The sequence below is a fragment of the Lactuca saligna genome, chromosome 4 (assembly GCF_052625555.1).
Source record: "Lactuca saligna cultivar CGN05327 chromosome 4, ASM5262555v1, whole genome shotgun sequence".
Lineage (NCBI taxonomy): Eukaryota > Viridiplantae > Streptophyta > Magnoliopsida > Asterales > Asteraceae > Lactuca > Lactuca saligna.
In genome coordinates this window covers 29,082,904-29,103,963 of record NC_136420.1, presented here as the reverse complement: position 1 = coordinate 29,103,963, position 21,060 = coordinate 29,082,904, and the positions used below count along the sequence as shown (strand labels likewise).

At 34.0% G+C, this 21,060-nt stretch overlaps 1 protein-coding gene across 2 annotated transcripts; it reads left to right on the top strand.

The window, feature by feature from the left end:
• The first annotated feature begins 563 nt into the window (after nt 1-563).
• LOC145041456 (CRAL-TRIO domain-containing protein YKL091C-like) lies at nt 564-4,727 on the top strand. 2 transcript variants are annotated; one of them, XM_078989530.1, is made up of 6 exons: nt 564-755; nt 3,558-3,810; nt 3,963-3,999; nt 4,101-4,218; nt 4,317-4,427; nt 4,503-4,727. In XM_078989530.1, exons 1-6 carry the CDS (start codon nt 684-686, stop codon nt 4,638-4,640), a joined length of 729 nt encoding a protein of 242 aa, XP_078845656.1. In that variant the 5' UTR covers nt 564-683; the 3' UTR covers nt 4,641-4,727. The 2 variants fall into 2 exon arrangements, with proteins under 2 accessions (XP_078845656.1, XP_078845655.1); XM_078989529.1 differs by having other exon boundaries at nt 566-755; nt 3,555-3,810.
• The last annotated feature ends 16,333 nt before the right edge of the window (nt 4,728-21,060 follow it).

Below are 21,060 nucleotides of genomic sequence, written 5' to 3'. Positions count from 1 at the left end.
TACATCTTCACCAAATAACTTCCATCATCTTTGTTCATAGATTTCCAAACCAGTTTGAGTGCCTGCTCCAAATCTCCCGCTGAAACTGAGGGGACGTATTAGTGTATATTGTGTATCAATTATCTCAATTATGAAAAATATCTCATCCAATAGTCATAACATACGAACCTTAAATTCTCCCACAAAACTAATTTGACAATCGATATCCTCGGTCTCCAACTCAAAATATGGTTAACTGTGTTTCTTTTTTAGGCTATTTGAATATCAAGATTGGAGTTATGGTTGAGGACTTGTTCTTGGAGGATCAAATCATCCTCATAATCTATGTTGCTAAAAGAAATAAATTCTATATTATTTCTTATAATGTTTTTTTCTATAATAAGGGAACTCTTGGTTATAATTACTAAAAGAATATTAAAGTTAAAAGTTTGTGACAATTTCCCCATTCAATTATTAGCATTTAGTCCACTCAACTACTCAAGGGTCGCTCGATTTTTTATTTTGCCTTTTTCTTTCTTTTTCTTTTTAGATTTTCGTTTGAACAACATATATTGTAAAAATCAGCATCCATACAATTGTGCCTAACATAACTTCAGAGTAGAAATGACCTTCACATTCACCATTTCTCTTATCTATATATAGAAACACTGTTTCTTCCGTTCCTCTTTCTTTTTCAAGCTAAAATGGCCAAAGATCAAGAAGTCAAACTCGCTCAAATGAAGAAAATCGTTGAGGAGCTCGGATCCTCCACAGAGGTAACCAGTTCGAACTTGCTAGTGTATGATTAATTGATTACTCTTCTTCGTTCCATGAAAAATGGAGATTTTGGTTTGCGAAACTGAAAAGTGAAAACTCAGGGGCCTTATCTGTTGCAATAGAATTCCTTATTGGTTCGGATTTTGTTTTTTTAATTATAGTTCAATGTCATGATTAAATTTTCAATTGAAGATCAAAGTGGTTAATTATATGATTTGGGATGTAATCAAGCTCTAACAAAGCGACAATATGTTGACTGGAGTTTTAGATCTTTAAGTTATTGACAAATAAAGTTAAAAATCATTACTATTTGTAATATTGAAATAACTTTAATGATATAGTAATTCCCAAAAAATAATATTATATTTTTTATTATACAAATCTTTGTTAACATTCGTATAGAACATTCTATATATACAATTGTAGCCATTAGATCCAGATGTTCTAAACGTCTACCCAGAATGTTGCTAAGGAAAAATGATTAAGATAGTTATCTTTATCGTTTTGTTTATATTTAGATAATTTTTTAATATATTTGATCGATTAACTTGTTATATGTGTTCATATATCATAATTGTCATCGGCTATAACAGGTGACAATGATAATATGTCAGTACATTTAACAAGTTACATGGTCAAATGTATATAAAAAGGGAAAGTTGTCCAAATGTAAACAAAACGAAAAGTTAATTACCTAATAACTCATTTTCTCCACTTTTAATAACGATTCTATTTTTTATATTTTTTTGTAACATTATTTTCAAACATTTTTTTAAAAATATTCATATCCTAAATATTAATTAAATAATGATCAATTAAATATTTTACTTTTTAATTAATAAATATGTTTTTGTTTTGTGAAATATTTTATATAGATTTTTTTAGTTTTTTTCTTTTGTCGTGTAGTAAATAAAAAAATCTATATAATGTAAATGTTTTAAAATTATTACAACTTTTTAATACCTTTTAATTAGAATTTTATAAATTTTTTAATTTTTTAATACAACATTCTATACTAGTATTTAACGAAAGTATTTTGAAATGGTATATAAAATATTAAGTTGTTATACAAAATTTGTGAAACACATTAAAATATTGTAAAAGAAAGTTTAAAAATAATTGCATGAAAGTTATTAAAAAAAATTGTATGAAAATGTATAAAAGAACAGTTAAAAACTTGTAAGAAAAATTTAAAACGTTTATAAAATATTTTGTTTAAAAGTACTTGTATTAAAATTATATGAAAGTATAAAAAATGTTAAAAAAATTATAAACGAAGTGTCAAACATTGTATTAGAAAAACCTATAGGAAACAAATATCATAAAAATATGAAATTATAAAAAGTTTTAAGAAATTTGTAAAAAAATTAATCATATCTAGAAAACTTTCTTTTTTTTATACATATTTGATAGCTTAACTTGTTAAATGTATGTGCATATTATCAATGTCACCTGCTATAATATGTGATAATGGTAATATAATATGTGAATAAATTTAACAAGTTAAATTATCAAATATATACAAAATATATATATATATATATATATATATATATATATAATAATTATACGTGAACAAGACAAAAATATAATTACTCTGACAAATCATTTTCTCCTTAATTAACATTATTTACCTATATTGCCATCTCTATGTAGAATAAATAAATAATATTTTAACCAAACATTATTATTATGATAGTGAGACACTCATGTGACTTTTAAATCTCCTAATTGTTATATATATATTTTTTAAATAGTCTATCATGATTATAAATGCAAAATAAACTAAGAACTAATAGATGATTTTGGATAAATATGTCAAATATTATGTGTATTTTTTTTCAATTAATACTTTAATTGCTTGCATTTTTGTAATAAGATAGTTTATTTATAACAAAAAAATTTAAGAGACGAATAATATACTATATAAAAAATTAAGATTTTATATTTAACACAAATACAACCCGGGCGGTCGCTCAGGACCTATTTTAAATATTAAATCATTATAATTTTTAACATATTAATATTATAATTAAACTATTGTAAAAGTTTATAGTATCATCTATCTAAATAAAAAGTATAATATTATGATTAGTTATTGATAAATTTAGAAAAAACGAAATGTTTCATAGTAATAAAAATGAATTTAAAATGTATAGTTGATAATTTAAAAGATCTCCGTAAACTAAACAGATACATATGTACTTTAAATAATAATATTATCATCCATATTAATACTAAAAGTTATGATATAGTAATAATAAAATAATATAGAAAGATGATAATAATATAATAACAATAACAAATTAATTTGTTAAAAAAAACGCATTTATAAAACACCCATGATGAATGTATAAACATATTGATTTTGAAGTATGGGTTGTTGATGCGAGTGCTACTAAACCGACCAAAAAGGATTACAATGTTCATGGAGATTTATATATTCTTTTACAAGGTGGGACATAGCTATATAATAATATGAAGTGTACATGATTGACATTATACAAACATCTCTTTCGGTTTCATATAAAATAATTATCTTGTGCAGATATATTTTGTATTTATTTTGAACATAGTTACACAAAGTGGTATCACGAGTTACATAAATCATAATTAATATGTCAATAATGAACAAACATGGTTTTGATTCGTAAGATTCTATATGTTTTATTATTATTGAAAATTTGAAACTACCAATGTTGTAGTTATTTTGAACATGAACAAAATGATTTATGTTTCTTTAATCAATGATCAAGTCTTTTTATTATTATTATTATTATTATTATTATTATATGTAGAAGTACGGAGATCCAACACTAGAGAGGTTCTTAATAGCAAGATCGATGGATCCTAATAAAGCAGCAAAGATGTTTGTTTCATGGCAAAAATGGAGGGCTTCTTTTGTCCCACTAGGGTTTATCCCTGATTCTGAAGTTCTTCAACAATTGGAATCAAGAAAAATATTTCTTCAAGGGCTATCCAAAGATGGACATCCTATTTTGATACTTCACGCTAGCAAGCATTATCCTGCTAAAGATAAACACCAATTCAAGAGTAATTCCTTTTGTTCACTTTCATTAGGTTTTTTATTATTAGTATTCCATTCATCCCAATTTAGAGATCTTTTTGACTTTTTATAATCTCGCTTGAGTTTTTTGCTTATATATATATTCTTCTAAATGTAATTGTATTCTTGTGAAACACAGAATTCGTCGTACATCTACTTGACAAAGGAATTGCAAGGTATGTAATATTATAAGTATTCATCGATATTTTCTTCAAATTGAATTGCATTTTAGACAAGTAATAATCAAACATTGTTATAAATATATTGTGAATTGAAGTGGAATAAGAGGCCAAGAAATTGGAAACGAGAAGATAGTTGCAATCATTGATATGCAGCAACTAACTTTCAAGAACGTTGACGCACATGGGTTAATATCTGGATTTCAGTTTTTACAGGTAAATTTTCATCCAAAATGGTAAATAGCATTTTTTTTTTAATAGGGAAAATTGCATAAAAGACAAGTGTCAACATATTTTTGCTTCATTTTGAATAGGCATACTACCCAGAACGATTAGCAAGATTATATATATTAAATATGCCACGGTTTTTCGTGAGCGTTTGGAAGATGATTTCACATTTCCTTGAGAAAGCAACATTGGACAAGGTATCTTCACATTTGACCTTTGACATTTGGGGGTAAAAAAGATTGATGTGTTGACTTATGATTGTCGATATACAGATTATGATTGTGAGAAATGAAGATGAAAGAAAACAATTTGTCATAGAAGTTGGCAAAGAGGCGTTACCGGAAGAACTTGGTGGTGAGGCCAAGTTTGTAGCACTTCAAGATGTTGAAGCACCTCGACTAGAGTGTTGATGAGTGTTTTTAATATTTAGTTTGTCGATTCGTATCAAGTTAATTATAACGTTGGCGATTTCATATTTAAAATAAGTTTGTTGCAAACATTTCATATTAATAATTTTATCACCCATCATAATCACAACAACAAACATTAACATTTTTACTGTCTATTATTTTGTAAGCCATTTTTTACTAGAACATTTTTTTAAAAAAATTTAAATCCTACTTTCCAAAATAATAATAACAATAATAATATTTAAAGACCAAAATAACCAATTTGAAACGATTTGGTATTTAAAGAGCATTTCTAATGTCACTTCACATTATCATTTCATTAACTTTAACATATAAAATTAAATAACCTCTCTAATGGTTAACCTCATGGTAGGTCAATTAGTTTTTGATACCCCGAGCAAGATAAGATATTTATTCCCTTATATGCAACAGGGTGTTCAAAACGTGATATTTGGCATTTCAGATATTTGAAATTCGGATGTCCGAACTCAGATATTAAAAATAGATATCTAAAAACTCAACCGTGTATAATTTAAAAATAATAAAATAGTAATCTGCGACCAACTAAATACAAACTTACATTATAATTTCACATAAAAATAAAACTAATTATACAATATCAATTAGCCGTTTAACATAAACAATTATCACATTCAAATGAAGAATTGTTGATTTTGACTTCATTCCATTAGTGGGCATAAACACTTTAAGATATTCAAATTTTAATCAAAGCACTTCATAGATCATTTGATGCTCTCCAATAGCATCACCTACGCAACACTATGTTCTATTTAGGATAGGATGACCTATTTAGGATATGCTTGTTCCGATTACTCAATGTTCGAATGTTGTTTGCTTTGTGCTTTTTAGGAGTTCCTAGTAGCTTCAGCTAACTACTAAGAGAATATACTGAGTTATATATTCTTGAGAGTAAATAATTTTAGAAGGTTTGGTTTAACTCTATTGTGCAACTCTTGTATAAGTCCAACTGTTGTAGTGTGAGACCTTTCATTTTAAGAATTATCTGGTGTCGGCGATATGTAATTGTATTCGTGAGCTAGTTAGAGGAGGTTAAGGGGAGTTCCTTCTATAGCTGATGGAGGAGAGTAGTATGGTGATTGCCCTAGGAAAACCTAGCAAGAGATTTAGTGTTGGGAGTCTTATCTTGTTGAGGATTGTATATGCATTCAAAGAGTGACTTGGAGGATTCAAAGCGATCCTTAAAGAAAGTACGGACAGATGTGGAAGGTAGTATAGGCCCGTACTACTGGAAACAGAGGATCCGTACCCGAGCAAAGAGAGTTATATATATATATATATATATATATATATATATATATATATATATATATATGTGTGTGTGTGTGTGTGTGTGTGTGTATTCTGATGGTTTATATGGTCTATTTTTCAGTATGGTGACTCTTTGAGGCAGACCGGTTAGTGGTTCTAGTGCTGGTGAGGTTTTAGGCTTGGATTTTGGAGCGGGGCAGTTGGATGATCAGACACAAGAGTTCATTTTTTCTAAGATTACCCGCAGCATACTTGAGCAGACTCATGTGATCTTTGGTATGATCAAGGAGGGTATCATGGAGGTGTTGGAGGAGTGCTTGAGATCTTTCCGTTCGTAGAGGATGGATTTGATTGGGGAACATTTGTACTTTCAGGGAGTTTAGGGCATGTGGGCTCCGGAGTACTTCGAGGAGAAGGACCCGATTGTGAGTAGGCGATGGTTAGCAGATGTTGCTAACGCCTTTTGCACTAGCAGTTGTCCCGATGGAGAAAAAATCATACTTGCTTCTTGTCTTCTGAATGATCGAGGTCGAGATTGGTGGGAAGAGGTTGGGCGTTCTGTGGAAGATGAGGCAGTTGATTCAATGACATGGAATGATTTTGTGGCTAGATTATGAGCTGAGTTTGCACCAATGATTAAGGTGCAACAGTTGGCGACGGAGTTCCAAGACCTTCGCCAGACTACTAAGACGATAGCTAAGATCACCGCTATGTTCCGTGAGAGGGAACTTTTGGTTCCGCAGTATGTGGAGGACAAGGAGACGAATAAGGAGAGATATCATGACATGCTGAGGAGTGATATTCAACACTTGTGAGACGATCCAGTTGCAAGAAAATGGAGGATATTATTGTGAGGGCTAGAGAGAAAGATATATATATATATATATATATATATATATATATATATATATATATATATATATATATATATATATATATATATCAATTTGGATATGAAGAGGAAGAGGAAGCATGATCAGGCTTAGGTTTCAGGGGGTTCGGGCAAGAGACCTAAGGTATTTGATTCGAGACCGAGAGGCCATCAGGGTCGGAACCGTTGTGGCAAGTACGACAAGACGCACAATGGGGTGTGCAGGGTGGGTGGTTCTGGTTGCTTCAAGTTGTAAATCCCTAATTTGCCTGTGCATCAATCAAATCCGTTTGATGGTGCGGAATCCCAATCAAACGGATGATGTCAGATCAAATAGAAGAAAAGGAGAAGAAGAAGATGATGAATTTCAATGTATTAATGAATAGAATGATGATCCGGGTACAAGAGATTCACAAACACACACTAACACACAATAGTTCTTCTGTCTCTCTAGCCGTAAACTCTTTAGGGTTCATCAATCTGTTCCTCACACCCTAATACCTATATTTATACTAGGGGAACATGGGCCGGAAACAAATGGGCCGTAAATGAGTTTACGGCCGTAAGGTGTTTACGGCCGTAAACCAGACCATAAATTCATAAATATTACAGAAAAATACAATTGCCCAGAAAAGTAAAGTATAAACCATATTTTGACCCAACAATCTCCCCCTTGGTTTATAGCTTTCTTTTCTTAATGACCCAACAAGCTCCCCCTAAAAGGTAGCTAGCTCTTCTTGTCAATCTTCAATGGGAGCTTGGCTTCAGCTTTAACCTTCGATTTCTTCACAGCATCAGGATGAACATATTAATCTTCAGTGAATGACTTCATCTTGAGCACTTGAGGTTTTTTTTTCAGAATTTGGCATTGAACGCACATTGGGTGAGGAGGCTTGATGTACTGATTCTTGAAAGATAACGCTTTCAGCTTGAGAATCTTCAGAGAGAACATCAGAGAGCACAAATCTTCTGGATCACTTCAGCAGGTACAAAGATAGCAGCAGACTGATTGAGGAGGCTTCAATGCAATCTGTCACATAATCTTCAAGTCAGCTTGACCTTTCTTCTGGGGTTGAAGGATTGAATGTCGAAAGAATAATCTTCATTTCTTGCTCCTTCAAATGTGAATTCTTCGATGCTCACGGACGAGGCTTTGGCTCAGAAATCTTCAACACAAACTCCATGAGTCTTATCTATACCTGAAATCACTTATCAAGACAAAACAAAACTAAAAGAAAACTTAGCACACAAATTAAAATAGAAACAAAAATATTTTTTGGATTTTTTTTTGATTTTTCTGAACAAGAAATAAAGCAGAAATAACACTATTTTTGGATTTTTAATTTTTCTGATTTTTCTGTTTTTTTTTATTGTTTTTAATTTTTTTAATTCTCCCCTAATATTTAAATTATAAGAAACTATGACAAATTTAACAAAAATAAAATGATATCTAACTTTAAGAGTAATTTGGGATCAAAGTTTTTAGACAACCTTTATCCACTTGTTGGTACCTTCTATCTTCACGTCTTTGTCTGGTCGATCGTCGGTATTGTTGTCCACTTAAACACGAAAAATTGTGACAAATTTAGGACATACTATTTGTTACAAGACAAGGTGAACTTAAGTTCCTAAAAATTATATATGATCCTAATTTCTTAGATACTATATCTTAAGGACCATTCAACTGACGACGACCAGGATATTGTTGTCCACCTAAATCGAACAGCAAGATCTATAGACAATCTATATGTGTTCAATTTTAAGTGTACTAGAACGTGTTTCCCGCTTCCTGATATGCCCCAGCCATCAAGAACTTCTAGAGTACTCCTTACATCGGGTGAGCAGACAACCATTAAGAGAGAAGATAGATTCAGAATTTAATAACTTATCACTTTAGAGGGGTTGAGAAGTAGAAAGTTGCATATGCTGTGTACCAGGTCGGATTTGAGGTCACGCAAAGGAGACAGCATATGGCTAACAGATAGGAGGAATTTCATAGATATAACATGTAGAGAAATAGAGTTGCATATGTTTCAATCCAGGTCGGATCTCTTCCAATCACGCAAAGGGTGCAAAATATGACTAACAGATAGAAAGAAAGAAAACAATTTTCTACAGACCTAATTTATCGGAATTTACCAGTCGCCCCATCCAACCGGAATTAAAGACAGAATCTGCACATCGAGGAAAAGTTAAACCACGGTTCCAAGTACGGGTTCAATTAATGTGACGAGTAGATTCCCATATATATATATATATATATATATATATATATATATATATATATATATATATATATATATATATATATATCCCTGCTCAACCTATCCGAGCATCGTATTGTCAGGCTGAACGGATCTAACTAGGTCAAAATTTGTCAAGTCTATAAATTTCCTAAGTTCAACTCTGCCTAGTCAAGTCCATTTAGATTTTTTCGTGCCTACCGACGCATCAAGTCAGAGCATAAACCCTTCAACTTTAGGTACGTTACGCAGACTCAGGTTGCCTGTTATCACTTGATAATATCACTTCCCAAAACATCTCCCTCAAGCACATTTCATAACCAACATATATATTTTTTTTTGATTTTCTAATGTTTTTGGATTTTTTTTTAATTTTTGTTTTGTTTTTATTTCTCCCCCTAAATTTGTGCATAGGAGAGAAACGAAAGTAAATGCGCAAATTTAAACTATCCTAAAACAAAATTTTGTCTTTAAAGCGAATCAACTTAAGAAAAACTCAGGAGTATAGAGAAGAAAACTCAAACCGTAAGTCACCGATTGAATTTGCATCCAGAAGGTCTGAGAATAGTACGCGTAATCTCATAACAGATCCGAAAATTCTTCATGTCATTAAGCACAAACCCCGTGAGTGATCACTTCTTTTCTTCCCTTCCCACAAAGGACACATACTCTCAAACAAATGTTCTGAGTGTTGTACAGTTGAGAGATGTCCCCAATCATATGCTAGGAGCAGCCACTACCAACCAACCGAAGTCTGATGATATGCCTCCATAGCTGCTCCGACACAAAGCGGGATCAGTTGGTCTTTGGAACCCAGTCCATTTTGAAACTGGGTCGACCTTTGTAATCCTTGCATGGTACTCTCTCCCATGACATGTCCTGCTTATCACAAACAAATAATGTAGAAATATTAGAGTCGTTAGTTGATTTGGGAGATTGAGCCTTCGGAACCCATTTGTAGTTGGGTTTAACCCATTTCTTTTTCGATCCGATGGGTGGCTCAGTACTTGATTTAGAACTTAAATCCGGCTGCCTAGATGACTTTGACCTAACCAGTCTTGGCTTTACAGGAGCATATCTTGAACTAGACTTCTAGGCCAACATTCCCTTCTTGACTTTGGGATTCGGATTCTTGTCCTTTGGAGTTTGATTCTTGGCCTTCTGCGCATTCCAGTCATCATGGTCTGAACGTGACCTGGAAGGGTTTCTTTTGGGATATCTCCCACTTGGCGCATTTTTCCATCCTTGTGCATAGTAGGGAACGTATGCGCGATTTGGACAGTTGCGGGCAATGTGACCATGTGTTCCATAGTGAAAGCATGTACTTTTCTTCACTAGGGAGTTGTCTCTTCTCTTGTTGTTCCCACATGCACACTTGCGACAAACACTCTGTTGCGTTGGAATTGGAGGCCTGTATTTCTCAACGACAGGTTTATCAGAAGCAGTTGAATTCGAAGCAACAGACTCAGATCTCAGAGAGACATTTGTTTGTTCAGTAGTGCTCTCCTTTTTCTCATCTTCTGCTACTTTACCTGCACATAAAGTAGCAACATTAGTATCTTCAATATTAATAACTCCTCCTGACACAAATCCAGCTCGTTTTCCATATCGAAGATGTGGCTCCTTGTTAGTTTCATCATGTGTCATAGGGATGGATGTGTAGTTATGATTATAATGAGGAGGTACACTATCATACCCTAGAACCTTGTTTTAATTTTCTTTGAATTTTAATTGGGTTTCATATAAGGACTCGACTGTCTGACTTGACGCAGTATAATTTTTGAAACTAACATAAGTTTTTCCACACTTAATTTTTAAAGCATCAAGTTCTTCAGTTACAGCAGCAAGTTGTCCCTTAACATAATCATAATTTTCACACTTATTGCTATACTCTTCCTAAAGTTTCCTAAAGTCCTTGGTTTTTGCTTCCAACTCATCCTTCAGGGATTTCTATCCTTTCCTGAGTTGATATCCTTCATATCTCAGGTCCTCAACTTCTCTTTTAAATAAATCAATTTGATCCCGAAGAAATTTAATCGTATCTTCACATGATTGAGAACATGAAACTTCACATGAATGAGAACATGACACTTCATTGACCGGAAGGTTTACAGAACTCTTTAAAGCGTCAAGCTCTTCAATTACTTCAGCAATACTAAGACGATTGAGATCTTTTGTCTTCTTGATGATAGCTACATTCATATCCCACGATTTTGGAAGTGAATTCAATAGCCTTTTGTTTATCTCAGATTTGGTCAAAAAGATCCCAACAATATTCATCTCAGTAGTGAGTGTGGTAAATCGCTGCAACTGAGCTTCCAAGGTTTCTCCAAGGATATAATCGAACATGTTGAATTTTTGTCTTAAGATATCCTGATGACTCTCTTTCATGTTGTCAACTCCCTCGTAGACCTTAAAATCAATTAAAAAGCACAACTAAGAAGTTAAGATAAAAATTAAACGTCAAATTTAAAATGCCCCCCCCCCCCCTCTCTTTTTTTTTAAAGTCAACCTTAAAAGTCAAATTTAAAAAATTAAACTCAACAGGCAAACTTAAAAGTCAAACCGAAAAGCTAAATTTGAAATTTTAAAAGTTAAATGAAAAAGTCAAAGTTAAAAGTCAAAGGTCAAACGTTAAAAAAAATAAAATTCAAAAGTTAAAATATAATTTTATTTATTAATTTGAATTTAATTTATTATTAATATTATTTTTAATTTTATTTTGGATGAAAAATGAATTTAAAATTAAAAGGAATTGAATTTTGGGGTTAAAAGAGTGCAATTACGGAAGATACTCAGAAACATCAGAAGTGATAATGGACTAGAATTCAAGAACAAGGACTTTGAAGACTTTCTGGCTGATAAGGGGATAACTCACAATTTTTCGGCCCCCTATACACCACAGTAGAATGGGATTGTTGAAAGATGAAACCGTTCTCTATGTGAAGCAGCCAGAACCATGCTCAGTTACGCTTCTCTACCTATATACTTTTGGGCTGATGCCATCGCTGCTGCTTGTTATACTCAAAATCGGTCTTTCCTCAACAAGAGATTCTCCATAACTCCTTATGAGATCTTAAATAATAGGAAACCAAACGTCATGTTTTTCCATATTTTCGGTTCATGATGCTTTACTTTTAACTCTAAAGAGAACCGAAATAAGTTTGATGTTAAAGCTGATGAAGGCATATTTATGGGTTACTCTCTGTCATCAAAAGCATATAGGGTGTTGAATAAGCGTTCCAGAAAATTGAAGAAACTTATTATGTCACTTTTGATGACAATTATATGAAGAAGGTTCAAAGGACTGAGAATGCTTCAGGAGACATATTCATAGAATCTGGACAGGTCTCGGTTCCAATATCCAACCTGTTTGAGGAATACATTCGGCTGTTCGATGAACCAGAAAAAGCAATTCATTCAGAGGCAAAAGCAGTAGACAACAAAGTAGATAATCTCAAGAAGGTCATAGACGAAGCCACTAAAGAGATGGAAAGCGAACCACCAAGTCCTAAGTCATCCAAAGGCTCTCCAAGTAAAGCTTCAATGTTCCAGGGGGAGAGCTCAACCACTCCAAAGACAACTAAAGTTACTGTTGAGGGGGAGAATCCAAGTTCATCCCCAACATCTAAAAGTATAGATGATAAAGATACAACTGATCCAAAAATCACAAGTGAAAATCCAATTGAGGGGGATACACCCACTTCAACAACCAATACAAACTCTGATGATGACAGAGACTTCACTTCGCCAGTCGAGGGGGAGAAGCAAAAAGTAAGTGATAGTTCTACTGACAAAGGCGAAGGTGATCCGTCAAATGTTGAAATAGAAGTAGAAGCTGAATACATCGTTGCTGCATCTTGTACCTCTCAAGTGGTTTGGATTCACAGTCAATTAAGAGACTATGGGTTAAGTATGAAAAAGATTTCTCTCTACTGCGACTCTGAAAGTGCAATAAGGATTTGTCATAATCCAGTGCAACACTCAAAAACTAAGTACATTGCACTTAGGTATCATTTCATCAAGGATCATGTAGAAGACGGAAACATGGAAGTTCACTTTGTTCGATCTGCTGATCAACTGGCCGACATCTTTACTAAAGCCTTACCCGAAGCAACCTTTAACAAAATCCTATAAGGCTTGGGCATGATGGAAGGAGAGTCGGTACCGAATCTTCAAATCTCTCATTAAAAATTAGACAATCGAAATGGACAGACCGCTCGGTCTATTTTGACTCTCGAATTTTAGGGAACAGAAATGGACAGACCGCTCTGTCTATCTCTGCTCCGTGATTTTCTGGAACAAAAATGAACCGAATGGTCGATCTATTTCGCTTCTCTCAAATTAGATTTCGGTTGTATATTTTGTGCATATCTTTTGTTTGTTTTGAACTTTAAATATTTTATCTTTCTTTTTTAATTCTTTTTCAGAAAATTTCAAAAATCCAAAAACATTTTATATTTTTTTGTTTTTAGTATTATTTTATCTATCTCGATTGTTTGTTTGGTGTTTCTTTTTATTTTTCTTAGGCTTTATGGGTAACAAGAACAACCGACTGTGGATCTAAGGCAGGTATGATTTAATTTCAACATGAACCAGTTAAGGGTCCCTAGAAGCATGCTGCTGCATGTCGTCTTAAGCCTCTATGATCTTGAGTAGGCCTTAATGATTCGATCTATACCTATCGTTTCTTCCAAATTAGGCTAATTTATGATACTCGGTCTAGAGCTACCTTACTCTTCTCATATGAGTTAAGAGTTTCTTTGCTCTGTCAGGATTATCTAGCAGAAGGTGCATTCGGTTCTTAAGCCACCTCTTTACATTCTCCATCTACTTTCGGTTCACCAACGTAACCCTGGAGACTCTCGGTCTTTACCACTGAGGTTTATGGTTACACAACATCTGTGTTTATGATCTTACAAACATATATCATGTGCTGAGTGAAACCCAAAATCCAACACCAAAAATAAATTGACGGTGAATTATACATTCAAGATTTTACTGGTTACCAAAGGAAATCTCTTTTTATTTTTGAGATCTTTATGAAATTTTCTACAACCAAGGCATTTCTTCCCAAAAAGATCCAATTTTTTTTTTTGAGATTTCTGATTCCAATATAGTCACTAAAATAAGATATCCTACCTACCTGTTCAATAGACCACATCGGTCTCACAGGTACTTCTTCCAACGATCGGTTTTATGTTAAAACCCGAAGTTCGGTTGAACACAAGCTACCCTAAACCTATTATTAAAAGAAGCCTTTCAATGTTTATTAACAAACAGTTGATCGTATTTTTCAGGAAACCACACAAGCACTTCAAGTCTATCTTGACTTTGAAGGAAGTGATTCTTGCCCGGAATCCTCTGCTTGATGTCTCACAGACATCACTCACATCCAATACACATTTGATTTATTTCTTTCTCTTTGTCACACTTATGCACGGAAATTTTATTTTCCAACATTCTAGGTACTGTGGTATGAGTTTTGGTTATCCATCGTAACCAAACAAGGAGCTATATGGAATTTCAAATGCCAACTAAAGATAAGATTTAGGCGTGTGAATTTGATCCATTTCTAAACCCATGCATGCTGACGTAGTCCTGGGAGTAACCATACTGTCACACATCGTGCTTTTTCAGGCGACGTTTTAGCAACCTCATCATCACGATTTTCTCTCTCCAGGCAACGTTATATAAAAGGTTGAATGAGTTATTTGTCATTTACCAGTCTCAATTCTCTCAACGTAAACAACAAGTAAACACTGTTCATCTTCTTCTTCATTCATCAATGGTGACTTCTTCATCTACACATGATCAGACCGCATCATCTTCTTTGCTCACTATAAGACCTAACCAAAACATGATCATTGAACTTAGTCCGTTCTTATATGATCCATACATGTTACAGGTTGTGGAATGCTTGAAATATTCCCCCTGGTTTTAGCCCTAACCCAGGTTGAAGCCATTCCAATGTCGCTCTTATCACAAGTTTATTCTTCGACGACATATGACAAGAATAAGGATCGCATCTATTTCACCATACACAACAAGAAATCTTTAATTTTAAAAGTGAAGTTTTGTTCAATCTTGGGCCTTGCAGTTGATTCCTCCATTATATCACTAGATTTCATCACGACATCACAATTGTTCTCCATGATGTACGAAATGGGGTACACGGATGTGCTTACCATGATTACAAAGGTGAAGAAATCATGTTTACCATCCCAATGGAATGGTTTATTAACCCTGTTGATTAAGGGTTTGGCCGAACAAAGTGGTGGTTCCGATACCACCAGCAAGGGGTTTCTTACTCTTCTTTACGGTCTCTACAATGGGATCAATCTCGATTAAGGCTCCATCATCTGGTCTCAAGTGGTGTAGAGTCTAAACACTACGACACGCCATTCAGAAATCTCTTGTGGCCGTTTTTGGACTTTAATTACCAAGAAGGCTATCGATTCGTTAAAGATTCCAATCATGAAGGATGCTCTTCTTACTACAATCGCAACCTTCCATACGAAGAAAATTATTCTTTCAGATCCACGTAAGTTTCTTCACTATGGAATGATTCCTGAAACAATGTACAGATGTGTTTCAGAACAGAGCAACGTCTTGGCCGATTATAGGAAACTACCTCCTATTGGACCGAGGGTTCTAACTCCTGAGCAGCAAGTTGCCTTAGACGCATTGGAGAAACCGATCAGCCGAGGAAAGAAACCTACAAAGAAAGAGGAGCCTGAGGAACCAAAGGCCAAGTCTTCTAAGCAAAAATCTGATGAAGGGGAATTTTCTAAACCGAAAAAGAAAAAGGTAAAGAAGATGGCTCGTAGGCCAAGACAACACACTTCTCCAAGAACAGAGCCTGATGCTGAACAACCTGAGGAAGAGGAAGTATATCATGACTCGCCCCGAGAGCTCACTCCTCCATGCTCCCCTACTCCACCAGAATCTCCACAGCAAACAACAATTCCAACTCCTCCTCCATCACCAAAACAGACAGTTGACCTTTCTGCTCCTGCTGTTACTCCACCAGTTATCATTCCAACAACCGCTATGCCACTTTCATCACCGATTGCTTCTGTTCCTATCTCTACTGTACCATTATCAACTCCACTTGTAACCGAATCTACCACAACTACCATTCCGAAACCCACAGTAGAAGTCAATGTATCTGATACAGGGGCTATTACTGTGCCTAAACCTCCAGTTATCAACTTACCTCCTTCAGCAACCCAATCCTCCGATTCTGCTGCCACTCTTGGGGGAGATGATAAGGATTTTGATTCTATTTACTACAGCCCTTATCGAATTCCATCAAAAGAAACAGTTGATGCTTCTGTCACAAGTCAGTAGATCCAAGACATTCATGAAAAGTTGGATAAACTGCTTGCTGATAGCAAAGCCTATGGTGGTGTGGTTATTAAAGCTTTTTTGGAGATGGCTCTTCAACAGTACACTGATGCCATTGATAAATCTACAACGGCTGTGGATGAGTCTGCTTCTACTTGTAAGAAGGACACCAAGGAAGTTTCTGAGGTTGTTCATACAACTCAGATTTTTCTTGACTCTTTAAAATCTCATGCTGACACCAATGCAGCAAAATATCAAGCTTCAGTGGATTCCTTCTCAAAGTCATTTTGTGAAGAAACTGACAAATTTCAAGCTGTTCGTACTGAGCTTAAAACAGAAACCACCTCTTTTTTACAATCTGTGGACTCTCGGTTTGATGCTCTAACTGCAAATTTGGCGCCTGAGAGTGCCTTGAAGGAGGATCTAGTCAAACAGCAGGCCACTATTGATATACAGAAGGTGCAGCTCGCCCAGGTAGAGAAGGAAATCTCTCTGTTAAAAACTCAAAGGGCGGTGTACAAAAGTTGTGCAGGAGATATTAAGGATATGCTGACCAATTTGCTGGAAGCTCATGATCCTATACTAACCTCGACAATTCGCAAACATCTTCAATCCAAACTCATCCCTGCCATTTCCATACTTACCGAGATGAAGGGTGTTTCGAAGGGGTTCATACCTCCAAAACAATGGGGAGAGGGTAGTGCACAACCGGTAAAAACAGAACCGAAGGTTAATTTAGCTTCGGTTTCTGAGAAAAAGCCGAAACAAAAAGAGATTCACATTGCAACTGATAGTGATACAGAAGAAGAGACTATTGCAGATGCTCTCAAGAGGAAAAAGAGAGACAGAGAGTTGGATGAAACTATGAAAGTCGCCAGAGAGGCTGAAGAAAGAGAGAAGAAGAATAAGGAAGTTGAAGAGGCCTTGCAGTGCAAGAAGGCTCTTTTTCTGGAGTGGAACAGAGATACACTTATCAATCAAGCAATTAAGTTTCCATCTGTCTATTGGTTGGAACCAGTTGCTTCGTTTGACTGTGAAAACTCTAGAGACTCGCAGTTTGGCATGCCCATAACCAGAAAAGCATTCACTTTCCATTGCTTTGAGCAAACTTCTAAGGTCCCATATCCACATTCTAAGGTTGACAGGGAGTTGATAGATTTTTATTTGAAGAATGGTCAACCGCAGTACTTGGCATGGAGCGCACAGAAAATTACTAAAGTCAAGTAACTGAAACCTTTATCTACAGGGAGATTCATCAATGTCAATTTCAAGATCAACCGTGGTTCAGCAAACACAAAGTTTTTTATCTCTTTGGCAGATCTTCCCAACCTTAATCCATATGACTGGATTCTGCTATACAACATTCTGCTCTCTAATCCCAGAAAGTATGAGCCAATTCTTGAACATATTAAAAGAATGTTGGACTCCTATATTCATGAGCTAGCAACCATGGATCAGGAGATAGCTAAGGTTATGAACAGAAAGCCGACGTCTAAGCCTAGTGATGTGAACAAAATGAAATTGGGGCAAATTGATTCTACAAATCTGACATTTATGTTCACTAAAGGTGATAGACACAAGCTTCTGTACGCTTTGGTCGATAAGCATCTGGTTTCAACAGATTGCTTGGAGCATATTATAAATATCATACATCGATGCAAGCAGAACTCAGTGGCTGACAAGAAGAATTTCACAGACATGCTTCGGTGGTATATAACGTTTCGACATCATATTCTGGCCATTATACCAAAGGTGTTTAAAACAGTGAAGAAGCCTTCTGTTGTTAAGAAGGAATGAAGTTTCTGCTCCAAAGACGCAAAGGGGGAGATTGTTGAGTATATTTGTGTTACGTCTTGGGATAAGTGTTTTGTAATCCGGATTGGGCCTGTCCATCCGTGTCTATCTAGATTAGTTACGTAGTTATCTAGATTAATTGTTAGGGTTATAGTATATATATGCATGCATGTATGCGTATATTGATAAGTTTTTCATTACGTTGATTTTTGTAACCCTAAACGCCTCTACAGATTGAAGTTCTTTATCGAGCTCTTCTGAGGTGTTATTGCATTAATCATTCGACATATTCAGCGCAATACTTGTGTTCTTATTACATTCTTATTTTATATCTTGCTTAGAATCATACGATCCTAAAAGAACTTTGTTCTAACATTTATATTTAAAAAAACATATATTTGTAAAGACTTCAACTATATAGATGTTTATGCGCAATACGCAAACATTCACCTAGTTTTTAAATATAAACAAGTAACATTTTTTTTTTCAAAATAATTCTCGTTTCAAATATAAGTTCTTTAAACTTATGTTAATGATTATCAAATAAATATATATACTAAATCACTAGTAAGACATATGTATTCTTTTACTCTTTATAGATTACTTTTATACCTATTATCCATATTCACATGTTTCCCAATTTATGTAGAAAAAACAAATAAGAGAAATAGAGTGAGAAAAAGAGATAGAAAGTACTTTTCATAGCAGCAGCAAGCAAGCGCACAACGGAAGTAAGATGTGAGCGGTTGTCGACAAGGTGGCGACTGACAGGGAGGAGAGGTAGATCTTACAGAGGATGGAAATGGTGACTGGCGGAGATTGATAAAAAGCATGAAAAAGGCGACTGTCTGAGGATGGAGACCGGTGGTGAAGAGACAGTTGGGCGGCTGCGTTATTTCCGGTGAGATTAGTAATTTTTCCGACTACCAGAATAGATTTTCTGAGTTTTTTGTATTCTTAAACACAAAGCTTGAGTTAAAAACTTGTGTAAATTTGATTAGATTTTTTATTCTTTTATAGAGTTTATGAGATTCTTCCCTAATGAAAGAATATTTATTTTAATCTTTCCATTGATTTCAGAGTTTTAGTTGTTTGGTTTGGTTATTTGGACTCTAAGGTGTTATTTGTTTTTTCTGAGGCAAAATGTTTGCAGTCTGCGGACCACATCTGTAGACCTCTACAACAGAAGAGGTGGACCAAACGTCTGCAGTATGAAAAAAGAAGACTGTTCGTTTTTTTAACATCTTAGTGCTACTAAAATAAGCTAAACTCTAAATAAACTGATTGTTATAACTACAAAGTGATTTTTTAATATTTTTTATGACTTTGTTATAAATATTTAACAAATCTAGATCAATTTTTATGTATTATTGTATAAAAAATGAAAATAAAAATGGTACAAATTAACGTATATATTTTATAAAACCAATAATTTTGGTTGCAAATTTATACATAAAATTGTAATTTTAAATCAAAGAATTTGATACATAAATGGATGAAAATAAACTTCTATTTTTTCAATTAAATCAATTAAAATCGTACCATAAATATTTTTCTAAAAAATTGACGATACTGTATTACATAATGTTTTATAAAATTTGTCACAAAAAATATAAGAATATATTATGAGTTTTTTTATATTTATATAAACAACTTCAATGACCATTATTGTAATAATTTTTTTTTATAAATTTATCAAAATTATCATGTTTATGTCGGCAAACTTTTTTTTAAAGTATTGTAACTTTGAATTTTCAAATTGTTTAACACTAATAAAGTTGGAATAAATATAAATTCAAAAGAACCAAAAAAAATAAAGATATATTTGTTTTTTTAGGCTTGAAAATATCTGAAGATGTTACAAAACTTTGGTCCACATCTGCACCAAGAAAAGGGCGTGCAAAAATTTTAGGTCTGCAATCTTTAAAAAAACAAACAGTCTGCACGTGGTCTGCCCCGTGCAGACAGAAGAGGCTAAAAAGATATACGGGCAAAAAACAAACACCACCTAAGTTAATAACGGAGACAAGGGGGCTAATTAGCCAATTTAATGGTTATTGGTTTTTTTTCATCAATAAAATATATTAAACTATAATGATACCGAAACTAGTTTAATGTCTATGAAGTTAACTTTTAACTGCTCTTTTTTTTTGGAATGGCAAATACCAAGAGGAAGTCCTTTCGCTTTTTACAGGGAAGACCGGGTTCGAGCTCTTTACAGGGCAAACCATCACCATTTTTAATGCGATTCCAAAGGAAAATTCCCCATGAGAAGCCACCAATAAGAGTTGAACTCCCCACCTTCCCCTCAATGATTATAAACCCTACACCTATTTTCCAGCTGGACTGAGCTTCATTGGTAACTGCTCTTTCCTCATTCAGTGACTCACCCCTACTTGAATCAATTGAATCAAAAAATCTTAGGGATATGATATTTTGGTTGATTGGTTCGTGTAAATTTATGAGAAAATAATAAGAGGATGAGCATATAACCCTGGAGTGTTATTGAGGCACGTTTATTGAAAATTACATGTTATATGTCATTAAAAAAATTCATTGACAAGGAATTTGTAATTTAATATGTTTTGTTGGGCATAGGGGTTCAGTTCAAAGTTTTGTATTTGTTGGCACGCATATCCAGATTATATTTTGTAATAAATCAATACCTCTTCCACTGTCAAGTACGAAGCATTAAGGTCTTAAACTATAGATATGTTCAACTTGAATAGGGTTGCATGTTGCTCTATTGACCACAAATCCTTGATACACCAGTCTTCTTTTTGCTTTATATCTTCGAAAGGAGAACTTTACACGCTGCTCTCTTGACCACAAATCCACAACTCCTTTCAAATATTGGTAATATTAGTCAATT

Excerpts from the sequence above, each read along its gene's own strand:
- LOC145041456 (XM_078989529.1), top strand. The coding sequence starts at position 684 with ATGGCCAAAGATCAAGAAGTCAAACTCGCTCAAATGAAGAAAATCGTT. Across the intron at positions 756-3,554 it reads AGCTCGGATCCTCCACAGAG|AAGTACGGAGATCCAACACT; the intron begins GTAACCAGTTCG and ends TATTATATGTAG. Across the intron at positions 3,811-3,962 it reads AGATAAACACCAATTCAAGA|AATTCGTCGTACATCTACTT; the intron begins GTAATTCCTTTT and ends TGTGAAACACAG.